This window comes from Mustelus asterias, chromosome 15 (assembly GCF_964213995.1).
Source record: "Mustelus asterias chromosome 15, sMusAst1.hap1.1, whole genome shotgun sequence".
Taxonomy (NCBI): Eukaryota; Metazoa; Chordata; class Chondrichthyes; order Carcharhiniformes; family Triakidae; genus Mustelus; species Mustelus asterias.
In genome coordinates this window covers 22,740,076-22,752,735 of record NC_135815.1, presented here as the reverse complement: position 1 = coordinate 22,752,735, position 12,660 = coordinate 22,740,076, and the positions used below count along the sequence as shown (strand labels likewise).

Sequence of the window (12,660 nt, the reverse complement as noted above, 5' to 3'; positions counted from 1 at the left end):
TCTCTGTACATCTCCCCTACTGTCTGAAAAACAGCCATTTACCACTCCTCTCTGCTCTTAGTCCCTTAGCCAATGTTGCATCCATGCCTCCACTCTCCCTTTAATTCCACGATCTTTAATTTGCCAACAACATGGACGATCGTGGGACTCACAATCACAGCCTTTGGGTCACGCAATTGTACAGATATTCGGTGGTAAAAGTCTTTTCCAGAGCACAGGGCAAGTAGAATCTACTTACAGGAGGACTCAGTAAGACCGAGCCCAGGAGAATATCCAGCGCAGACGTGAAATTTGTAATAGCTTCATTTAAAGCAATTGTAATAACACTTCTTATCAGGAAGAACACTTTAGGCTTATCTAACAAGCCTCTGCAGTAAACTCAACAGTAAAGTGCCACAGACCTGACGCTATGGATCTGTGCCAGACATTCACATTCCCTAGCACTCCTACACACCAGCTTCTGTGACTATAAATCCTCCCCTCGTCCCCTGCCCTCGGGATCTCATAGAAACATATAAAATCCTGATGGGACTGAACAGGCTAGATGCTGGAAGAATTACTTCCAATGTTGGGGAAGTCCAGAACTAGGCGGTCACAGTCTAAGAATAGGGGGTAAGCCATTCAGGACTGAGATGAGGAAGAACTTCTTCACTCAGAGAGTTGTGAACCTGTGGAATTCTTTACCACAGAAAGCTGTTGGGGCCAGTTCGTTAGATATGTTCAAGAGGGAGCTGGACATGGCTCTTGCGGCTAAAGGGATCAAGGGGTATGGAGAGAAAGCGGGAGTGGGATACTGAAAGTGCATGATCAGTCATGATCATATTGAATGGTGGAGCAGGCTCGAAGGGCCGAATGGCCTACTCCTGCTCCTATTTTCTTTGTTTCTATGTTTTCTGATTAAGATGACTGGAACTACACAATTCAATCTGAATGTAGAGTCAAAAATGTTCCCTGTCTGAGGCCAAAGAAAACGTTTGCCAGCATCAAATAATACTTGCAGAACATTCCTTAAAATAGAATATGACATTAAAAATACATTTTCTTCTAAGTCCCATTGTTAAGTGGCTTGGAGTTTTGAACTTGGATATGTGCTGTAACCGAGGGTTACAGACCAAGACAGGGTGGGTATTTGCGAGCCGGTATTGACACAAGGGCCACGTGGCTTCCTTCCCTTCTGAAAGTTTCTGTGATTCGATAATTCCTGATCGTTTCGATGAAGTTGGCTGATAAAGTGGTGGATGCTTCCTTTTTTCAAAAAATAACAAGCAATTAGTAAAGCTCACCTTGAAAATAAAGGTGGCTCCTCCACCCCCTCCTCCGCCTCCTGCCCACTGTGTGATATTACCGTTTGCTTTTAACTCCTCTTCAATCACATTATTCTCTCCCAAGCAGACACTCTGGATGGTGGGATTGGCCTTTGAATGAAAAGAAAAGATGATCAATGTAATTCTGAGTGTACAATTCGCTTGACCAACTGAGCCACTGAGGGGAAAAAAACCTATCAGAATACAGAGTTTCTCAGAGTAGAACAAACTTAAAAATCCAATTTGAATTGTAGCAAATTAGCAGGAATATGTCAGCAGTTAAATTTTAGTCACAGCCATTAACATTGTGGGAGGCACGGTGGCACAGTGGTTAGCACTGCTGCCTCACAGTGCCAGGGACCTGGGTTCAATTCCGGCCTTGGGCGACTGTCTGTGTGGCGTTTGCACATTCTCCCCATGTCTGCGTGGGTTTCCTCCGGGTTCTCTGGTTTCCTCCCACAGTCCAAAGATGTGCGGGTTAGGTGGCTTGGCCATGATGAATTGCCCCTTAGTGTGAGGGGGATTAGGACTGTAAATATGTGGGGTCACGGGGATGGGACCTGGGTGGGATTGTTGTCGGTGCAGGGTCGATGGGCCAAATGGCCTCCTTCTGCACTGTAGATTCTATGATTCTATGATCTTTAGAAAAATGTATATCCGAACCTTTGCATGAATACTCTACACTGGAAGCTCGTTACACCAATAATGTTCCAGTTGCACCTCAATACCTCAATGTGAATTTTAGTTACTATTAATGAATTATTGACTTTTACACATGGATTAAATAGAAAAATTCTGAAACAAATAAATAGCACATAGAGTATATATTCAAACTTCCAAACCCACCTCCGGGGGAGATAGCTGCCTTAGAGAGGAGGATAGAAAGGATTGAGAACATCAGAGTTAACTTCCAATGTCATGGACGGATCCATCACAGGTTTTGAATTCCCCAAATATGGGGGGAAAGGTCACGCTGTTTAACTGTTTGCAAAAGCAGAAGGGTGGTATGATGGCACAGTGGTTAGCACTGCTGCCTCACAGCTCGAGGGACCCGGGTTCAATGCCGGTCTTGGGTGACTGTCTATATGGAGTTTGCACATTCTCCCCGTGTCTGCGTGGATTTCCTCCAGGTGCTCCGGTTTCCTCCCACACTCCAAAGACATGCAGGTTATGGTAAATTGCCTCTTAGTGTCAGGAGGATTAGCAGGGTAAATAGTTGGAGGTAAGGGGATAGGGCTTGGGTGGGATTGCTGTTGGTGTAGGCTCGATGGGCCGAATGGCCTTCTTCTGCGCCATAGGGATTCTATGATTCTATTCTATGAATACCTGGGGATAAAAAAACCAAATGGATGCAGGAATCAATGCAAAATGGAAAATGTAGAAGGGTGGTGTCGTCGATGTAAAAGTGAACAAAATCACAAGAGTGCGATGAGTGGAAAGGGCTGGGAAAACACTGGTCCTCTGAGCTACTGATCGTGGCTGTCTTACTGACTACAGGGAAGCTGAATGCAGCTGCTTCTCTCCGGGGAAACAAGACTTACCACAAACCAATGTTTTTTCAACTGGAGAAACTTGTGTGCAGGATTAGGATCCCGAAGAGTAAAAGTGAGCATCAAACTCGAGAAGAATAAAGAGGATTAGAAAAGTCAGGAAGTAGCGCTTAGGTGATGTAAAGTTGGGTTTTATCAGGTGGTATGACTGAATAGAATAGATTCCCTGCAGTGCAGGAGGAGGCCATTCGGCCCATCGAGCCTGCACCTACCATAATCCCACCCAGGCCCTATCCCCATAACCCCATACATTTACCCTAGCTAGTCTCCCTGACACTAAGGGGCAATTTAGAATGGCCAATCCACCTAACCCGCACATCTTTGGACTGTGGGAGGAAACCGGAGCGCCTAGAGGAAACCCACGCAGACACGGGGAGAATGCGCAAACTCCACACAGACAGTCACCCGAGGCCGGAATTGAACCTAGGTCCCTGGCGCTGCGAGGCAGCAGTGCTAACCACTGTGCCACCGTGCCGCCCAATTGGGAGAGGAGGAAAAGCTTAAGGGAGGTGAAGCAGTCCCACAGTTTTGAAAAGGTTAGCGAGGAAACGAATGTTGGGAAGAGGAAGCTCATGTAATATTTAGAAAGGAGAAGCCATCAACAATATAGTCCACTTGCACATAACTGTAGGAGCAGTATTGGTGTAGGCCTGAAAGCATTGGTCACCATTTTGTTCAGGAATTGTTGGAGACACCCAAGGAATGGCAATGTCAGAAAGAAAGACTTAAGATGGAAGTCCTAAAACAACAAAAAAGAATATCAACATATTTATATATATAAAATGCCAGAAGTGTAAAATGAAAAGGAGCTAAGATCACTGACTTGCTGAAGTATCAGGGGACACACACAAACTCAGATCTAAAATAGCGTGTTAAACTGGATATGAGAGTCATAAAAGTTGTTTCTAAAGTAAGCCTAGGGAGTTTGATGCAGACATTGGAATCATTAAAATGTTTTATTCAGTGGCAGTTAAAAGCTGTCATTACCTACGGCCTCAGTGGCTAGCAGGGGAGTCAGATCAACAAAGATATAATAGATAAATTAAGAATGACAAACTCAGCAGATCCTCTCTGTGGTGTTCCGAATGTTTCACACAAGAAAATGTTGGCATAAAGGAAAACAGGTCAAAGTCAGCAAGAGCTTTGGTTTCATCCTTCCTATCGTTCAGATATCCATGATTTGAAACACAGGCCAGTTGGTAAACCCATAATAAGATGCTACTCATTAATAGTCTGCTGTAGTAGCTCTGAACACTGCATTGTAGAGTGATAGGATGTACATTTACGGTCCAATATTTTCAACAGAATACACTTCTTAGGCAGTATGGTGGCACAGTGGTTAACACTGCTGCCTCACAGTGCCAGGGACCTGGGTTCGATTCCCAGCTTGGGTCACTGTCTGTATGGAGTTTGCACGTTCTCCCCGTGTCTGCACGGGTTTCCTCCGGGTGCTGCGGTTTCCTCACACATTCCAAAGATGTGCGGGTTAGGTGGATTGGCCGTGCTAAATTGCCCCTTAGTGTCAGGGAGATTAGCAGGGTAAATGTATGGGGATAGGGCCTGGGTGGGATTGTGGTCGGTGCAGACTTGATGGGCCAAATGGCCTCCTTCTATGGCCAGGAATTCTATGATCTCACACAGTGACTTCCAATGTGCCACCTTTAGCAGTTACTGCATATAGGTAAGGCACTCTATTGGAATAGTCTAAAATAACTGAAGTACAAGGACAGAATTTTCACCACTGTGAGGATGGTGAGTCGAATAGGTGGCCCATCACTAACCTGTCCACGGGCCATTTTCCCAGATGGGCTGGATGGGGGCAGATAGTCAATTAAGATATGCGAATGATGGATTAAGCCCAATAATCAAAGACAAACTCTAATTTCCCAGTTTGTATGCAGCTACCTGTGAAGTCGGGAATTAGGCCATCGGCCTGGACTGGTCTCCAGGTGGCAAGAAGCATGGGGGCTAGCACTCTCGGCATGTTCCCTCCCCATCAGGCTGGCCATAGGCTCTCCTGTGCCAGTGCTCTCCTTCCACAATGAAGCCATTTTTAATTGAAAGGTTTTCGAATTAAGAAAGCCCACCAATACCTCTACTTTCTCTAGAGGCTATGGAAATTCAGCACGTCTGCTACGACTCTCACCAATTTTTACAGATGCGCCATAGAAAGCATCCTTTCCGGATGTATCACAGCTTGGTATGGCTCCTGCTTTGACCAAGACCACAAGAAACTACAAAGGGTCGTGAATGTAGCCCAGTCCAGCATGCAAACCAGCCTCCCATCTGTTGACACCGTCCACACTTCCCGCTGCTTCGGAAAAGCAGGTTAGGTTGATTGGCCATGCTAAATTGACCCTAATATCAGGGTGATTAGCAGGATAAATGAGAGTTACAGGAATAGGGCCTGAGTGGGATTGTGGTCAGTACAGACTCGATGGGCCAAATGGCCTCCTTTGGTACTGTAGGGATTCTATGATTCTATGAATTATAGAACATAGAACATAGAACATAGAACATTACAGCGCAGAACAGGCCCTTCGGCCCACGATGTTGCACCGACCAGTTAAAAAAAACAAAAAAAAACTGTGACCCTCCAACCTAAACCAATTTCTTTTCGTCCATGAACCTATCTACGGATCTCTTAAACGCCCCCAAACTAGGCGCATTTACTACTGATGCTGGCAGGGCATTCCAATCCCTCACCACCCTCTGGGTAAAGAACCTACCCCTGACATCGGTTCTATAACTACCCCCCCTCAATTTAAAGCCATGCCCCCTCGTGCTGGATTTCTCCATCAGAGGAAAAAGGCTATCACTATCCACCCTATCTAAACCTCTAATCATCTTATATGTTTCAATAAGATCCCCTCTTAGCCGCCGCCTTTCCAGCGAAAACAATCCCAAATCCCTCAGCCTCTCCTCATAGGATCTCCCCTCCATACCAGGCAACATCCTGGTAAACCTCCTCTGCACCCTCTCCAAAGCCTCCACATCCTTCCTGTAATGTGGGGACCAGAACTGCACACAGTACTCCAAGTGCGGCCGCACCAGAGTTGTGTACAGTTGCAACATAACGCTACGACTCCTAAATTCAATCCCCCTACCAATAAACGCCAAGACACCATATGCCTTCTTAACAACCTTATCTACTTGATTCCCAACTTTCAGGGATCTATGCACACATACACCTAGAACAGTCACCATTATCGCAGATTAAAATGTTAAAACTAAATAATGAGTTTCTCAACCCTTAGAAGAAGCCAACTAGTTACAGACCAGATATGTTGAGCAGTAATTTCAAAATCATGACTCGTAAAGTGTCAAGAAATGCCACTTTAATGGTTTTTGGGAAATTTAATCCCTTGCTGAGCCATCACTAAATTGGGGTTTGATTTGATTTGATTTGATTTATTATTGTCACAGGTATTAGTATACAGTGAAAAATATTGTTTCTTGCGCTATACAGACAAAAGTGTACCATTCATAGAGAAGGATAGGAGACGGTGCAGAATGTAGTGTTGCGGTCATAGCTAGAGTGCAGAGAAATATAACTTAATGTAAGGTAGGTCCATTCAGAAGTCTGGTGGCAGCAGGAAAAGAAACTGTTCTTGAGTTGGTTGGTACATGACCTCAGACTTTTGTATCTTTTTCCCGAAGGATGAAAGTGGAAGAGAGAATGTCCGGGGTGTGGAGGGTCCTTCATTATGCTGACTGCTTTGCCGAGGCAGCGGGAAGTGTAGACAGAGTCAATGGATGGGAGGCTGATTTGCGTGATGGACTGGGCTTCATTCATGACCCTTTGTAGTTTCTTGCGGTCTTGGCCAGAGCAGGAGCCATACCAAGCTGTGACACATCCAGAAAGGATGCTTTCTATGATGCATCTGTAAAGGTTGGTGAGGTACTGATACATCCCTTCATTATCATAGAGGTTCTGACCAGAAGGCATGTGACAATAGCTTGGTGTTAACCTTTCTTCTAATTAATCACTCCACCACGTCTCCTGGGACAGCGAGTGACAAGAGAATTTACTGTTTCCCCAACATTGACGCATTTGGGATCAGGATCTCAGGAATGATGCTTATTTTTCGACAGTTATTTTATGTGTTGTATTTCAAGTGTTAGAAAAGTTGAAAATTTCCACACATGAATGATCTGAAAATACTAGGTTCAGTTACTCGTTCCTCTGCTTGGTTTCATATTCCCTTTCTTCCATTATCTACCATTCCTCTGAAATCAGAAAAAAAACGTGACAAATGTATTTGATGAGTAGAAACAGAAAACGCAGGAAGAGTACAGCAGACCACTTACACTCTGAAAGGGGTGGGGGAGAGGTTATTTCTTCTGCTGAACCTTTAATCAAACAGTGGCCCAAATGTCATCCCCAAGAAGTTAACCTATCCTTCTTCTTCAGAGGCTGATTGACCTGCTGTGCATTTCTTGGCATTTTCCATGTTTCTTCTCGAGTGTCAGCATTTTCCCTTTGTACCTTTTGAATATCTTGAGCCTATTCTTCATGCTGAAGCAGTGCAATAGATGTCCAATTACAACTTCTCCAAGACAAGGATTTAAGTTCTAAATTTGCTCCTCTTTCAATGAAGTGTTTGACAAGAGCGTCAGGGATGTGCAGAGTTCATAGGATCCTTACAGTGCAGAAGGAAGCCATTCAGCCCATCGAGTCTGCACCGACCACAATCCTACCCAGGCCCTATCCCCTTAACCACATGTATTTACCCTTGCTAATCCCCCTGACACTACGGGTCAACTGAGCATGGCTAATCCACCAAGGCCACACATCTTTGGACTGGGAGGAAACCGGAGAACCTGGAGGAAACCCACGCAGACACGAGGAGAACGTGCAAACTCCACACAGACAGTGACCCGAGGCTGGAATTGAACCCGGGTCACTGGCGCTGTGAGGCAGCAGTGCTAACTGCTGTGCCATCGTGCCGCCCTACACACCACTTGACACACATCAGGTTCCAGGTGTGAACAGGGCTTTCCTCCAAAAGCTTTTAAAATGTCTCAGCCACAAGCTCCAGCTTCTCTTTTACTGTAACCACAACGCAAAGAACAATCAACAGACGCACCCACACAAACACTGAACAGACACTGAACAATTGGAGAACATATATTTTCCCTATTTTAAACTAAATGACCTTATTTGAAATTAAACCACCATTAACAACAAACATACGTACAAGAATACATTGCTCAGTGCTCAGACTATCTGTTTCAGAACATAGAATCATAAAATCCCTATAGTACAGAAGGAGGCCATTCGGCCCAGCGAGTCTGCACCAACCACAAGCCCATCCAGGCCCTATCCCCGTAACCCCACGTATTTGCCCTGCTAATCCTCTGACACTGAAGTCTATGAACAGAAATAGTGACTGAAAAATGAAGGTAGCTGATGATGGCGCTGAGATCTACAAAGTTGATGTTGTGGTTCTGCATGATCACCTCGATGAGACAGATAATGGATGGGATTGTGGTTAGTGCAGACTTGATGGGCCGAATGGCCTCCTGTAGGGATTCTATGATTCTGTGATTATTGTCACTCATTGGAAAAGGATAGTGTAACCTCATAATCACTATCTTTGAAATATCCTGCTCTGCTCATTGTTGTGCATCTCACGTATCAAAGTCAACACTTTATGTTGCCATCCAACAGATAATCATTAGTGTTGAGTAACTGCCTGATCTGCCCTGATGCAGATGATGAGAGTTTGTGGTCATGATTTGACCATTGGACATGAACCCAATCTCCAACTTCAAATCGTGCTTCTTTCTATTCACCAGTCAAAGTTCTTGTTTGCTTTACCCTTGTCGCTTTGTGATTTCTTCTACTTTTGTTCTGACAGTTTAAGGATGGTCAGCGGCGTGCAAACTTTACAACCAGTCATACATTCTGTCTGTGTCTTTCTGATCAAGAGATTCTGGGATGGATTGATACATGCTTGGAGGATATGGATGGATGCTTTCCCTTCCTCATTCTCAGACTGTCATCGATAACCCTGTTGCATTGTTTGACGTCACCATTCTATTATGGGTTGTATTTTGATGCTGTGAATTCCGTGGCTTGCTCGGAAGTCCACGAGCTGTCCGGAAACAAACTGCAGTCCATCGTCCAGAGTGATAATCTCCAGCAATTCGCAATTTGTAAACAAAATGTCAATGAAGCGGTGGTTATGGAATCTGATGCAAAGATTTCTGGTCATTTGCGATGTTGGATCACGAACAACAAGCAGAAATGCTGCTTCCTTGGGGCTGCCTGAACTTCTCCAAGAATATTGAAGTTGTTGCTCCGGTTTTGTTGGCCATGAGCTCAGTTGTAGAGGTGCGTGTCGGAGTTTAACAGGTTTTTTCACAGAGTGTAAGATCTCTGCAGTTTCTCATGGACTCTTCAAGGGGGTCCACCAGACTGCTTCACAGAATCATTGCCTCACCTTAACAACATCTGGATGTCCTTCATGGGCAAGATGCAGTGCACGTTGCTGGAGCGCTCTCGGGGTAATCACTCAAGTTTCATACAATATAGTTGTCATCAAACAAGACAAGCTCATTGTGTACTCTGCAATACCTGCAAGTAGGGAGGGAGAGCCTCAAAGCCTCCTGTCGGCAGGCTGCTCCCAAGCAGCTGGCCTCTTTCCAACACCCAAAGGCCCACTGGAAAATTCCAGTCGGCCTCTGACGATTGGCTGTCATTGGCTCTCTAGTTATCTTAAATGGCGAGCTGCTACTTGCAGGTGGGTCACACTTCCGCCCCTGATCCTGCCTCTAGCAAAGTGTCTCAGGGATGAGATGATGCCAGCAAACCAGCACATTGCCCGGTGGTACAAAAACAGATTTCTGCCCTAACAAAAACAGAAAAATGCTGGAAAATCTCAGCAGGTCTGACAGCATCTGTGGAGAGAGAATAGAGCCAACGTTTTGAGTCTAGATAACCCTTTGTCAGAAGGCTCTTTGGGTCTTTGTGGGTTTCTGCCAACCTTGTTTATTGTCCTTATCATCCCCAATTTACTGAAAATTCAGCCCTGGGTGTAGAAAGCCGTTTGGCGTTTTTAATGACAACGTGACAGCTTCAGGGTCACTTTTATCATGACCGGATTTCTTTTCTTCCTTCTAGAATCTAAATAATTCACGGTAGAGATTCTATCGCCTCCCTCAACATTGATAGTTAAAATACCAGATTGCACTGTCCCTTATTCTATCCCTGTGTTTCCCGGGACCTCAGAGCTGTGAAAAGTCTTAACCTGCTTCAGCATTCCCTCCTCTCACATCCAGAACCCAACATAGATGTAACTTATCCAAAGATATTTGGGCCGCAATTCTCCGATCTCGCCTACGGCTGGGATTTTCAGAAGAACCATAAGAACATGGAACAGGAGTAGGCAATTTAGCCCCTCGAGCCTGCTCCGCCATTTAACACGATCGTGGCTGATCTCACCTCGGCCTCAACTCCACTTACCTGCCTGTTTACCAGAGCCCTCCAAACCCTTACTAATTAAAAATATGTCCACCTCTTAAATTTATTCAAAGTCTCTACATCCACAATGCTCTGGGGTAGTGAGTTCCACAGACCCACAATGCTTTGAAAGAAGTGATTTCTCCTCATCTCCTTTTTAAATCTGCCTTATCCTAAAGCTGACCTCTTGTTCTAGATTGCCCCACAAGAGGAAACATCCTCTCCACGTCCACTTTGTCCATCTCCCTTATCATCTTGTGCACCTCAATTAGATCTCCTCTCATTCTTCTAAACTCCTGGGCCTAAACTGGCCAATCTCTCTTCGTTAAGTCAAATCCTTCATCTCTGGAATTGTTTGGTCCCGTTGCTGTGAATGGAGATTTGGCCGAGCACCAAGTTCTCTCTTCTCGCTGGTAGCGGGAGCGGGGCGTGAGAGCGGAAAATTCCAACCTCGATTTTCCTCACCTTCCCCACAGCTTCCAACCTGGATAATGTTCTGTACAATGTTCCAGGCCTTCTCACCTATGCACCTTTCAGATAACTTACACGAGAAGGCCTTACATGATAACTTACATGATAACTTCACCTGATGAAGGAGCAGTGCTCCGAAAGCTCGTGATTCCAAATAAACCTGTTGGACTTTAACCTGGTGTTGTGAGACTTCTTACTGTGGCCCACCCCAGTCCAACGCCGGCATCTCCACATCGTTACATGGGAAGGTAACAGGTAGCAAGAATTCTCGACAGCAGGAATTTCAGATGCATTTTAATGCCAAAGTTTCACATATCAAAGTTTCATACATTCACCTCTTTGCTTGCTCACTTCTATATGTTTACCTCAACGTGCAATTAATTTAAATTTAGCAGCGCCTTCTTTGTCACCATCAGCTTTCGAAAGAGTCTTCAATGTATTCTCCTGCATACTATTTCAATCTGCCCATTTGATTATACAATTTAGTTTGTCTCATCCCTTATCATTAGTCATTTTCCGAATGACCTGTCTTCGCATTCCATCATGAGGAAATTTAATTAACTGAGTGCTGGGAATATACACGTTTTAAATCACTTGCTATCCACAAACGCAACTGTGGCCTATTCATGGCTCATTGTGGCAGATCTCTAGATTTCATTTGTCAGGAAGAGCAATGTGGCTGTGTCTTTATCTCACGTGGCAAATGGTAATGAAACACTGGGAGCTGCTTTAATTGGTTCATCAGCATTTGAAACCACACAGCGCTGAATGTTTTCTGCATATTCATGAAAAACATCTGACACAGTAACAGAGTCAGTCTCCTCTCATCTCACTAATTCCAGACAAGGCTCGAACAGGGTCACAACAACAAACCCTTGATCCCAATTTTTTTGGGGTCTTCGAGCCTGAACTTCAGATGAGGATTTCTCATTAGCCCAGCCAGTTTCGCTTCAGTCTTGTTCTTCACACGTCCTGCCGCTGTATTGGAACAGAGCAAACACGGGCGGTGTGGCAAGTAATAACAAATCCCGAACTTGCAACACAAAGGAAAATGGGGAGCTCATCTCTGCGAGGAGTGAGGGGAGCTTCACCTCAGCAGAGCCGATCAAGTCAGCTTCACAGAGCCGGGAATATCGCGAGAGGCGGGAAACCCGGCACGAACCCAGATTTTTCGCCTCTCTTACGATCTTACTGACTCGCCACGCCAATTGACTGGCAGGGCGAGCTGGCAAGATCGCCCCCTAGTATTTCCAAAGGCAGGGCAGAGGCAGAGAATTTCGCTGTGAGTAACTCGCCTTCTGACTCCCCAAAACTTGTCCACCATCTACAAGGTACCAGTCAGGAGTGTGATGGAAAACTCTCCACTTGCCTGGATGGGTGCGGCTCCAACAACACTCAAGAAGCTCAACACGTTCCGAGACAAAGCAGCCCATTTAATTGGCCCCACATCCAACACATTCAACATTCAGTCCCTCCACCACCAATGTATACCAATGCAGGAAGCTGGTTAGTATAACATTGATCCATTTTGACGGAGAGTGAGTTCAGAGTACAGTGGGATTGTTACATAACATCAGGAAGACTCCAACTGTACTTAATGAGTAGTTTAATATAATCATGATTCATTACATTTACAAAGACAATGGGGGTGATTCTCCCATCCCGCTGCACTGATTTTTAGGCTGGAGGATGATGATGATTTGCTGTAAGGGACACTGGGATCCTGCCCCTGGTGCCACTCAATCATAGAATCATAGAAACCCTACAGTGCAGAAGGAGGCCATTCAGCCCATCGAGTCTGCACCGACCACAATCCCACCCAGGCCCTACCCCCATATATTTACCCGCTAATCCCTCTAACCTACAC

General features: G+C 45.2%; 1 protein-coding gene across 1 annotated transcript in view; it reads right to left on the bottom strand.

Annotated features, from left to right (window-relative positions):
• Positions 1-12,660, bottom strand: part of LOC144504903 (ALK tyrosine kinase receptor-like) — a 304,540-nt gene that overhangs the window by 120,015 nt on the left and 171,865 nt on the right. Inside the window, 1 exon segment of the mRNA XM_078230651.1 lies at positions 1,284-1,415. Coding sequence (XP_078086777.1) covers positions 1,284-1,415 — 132 coding nt within the window.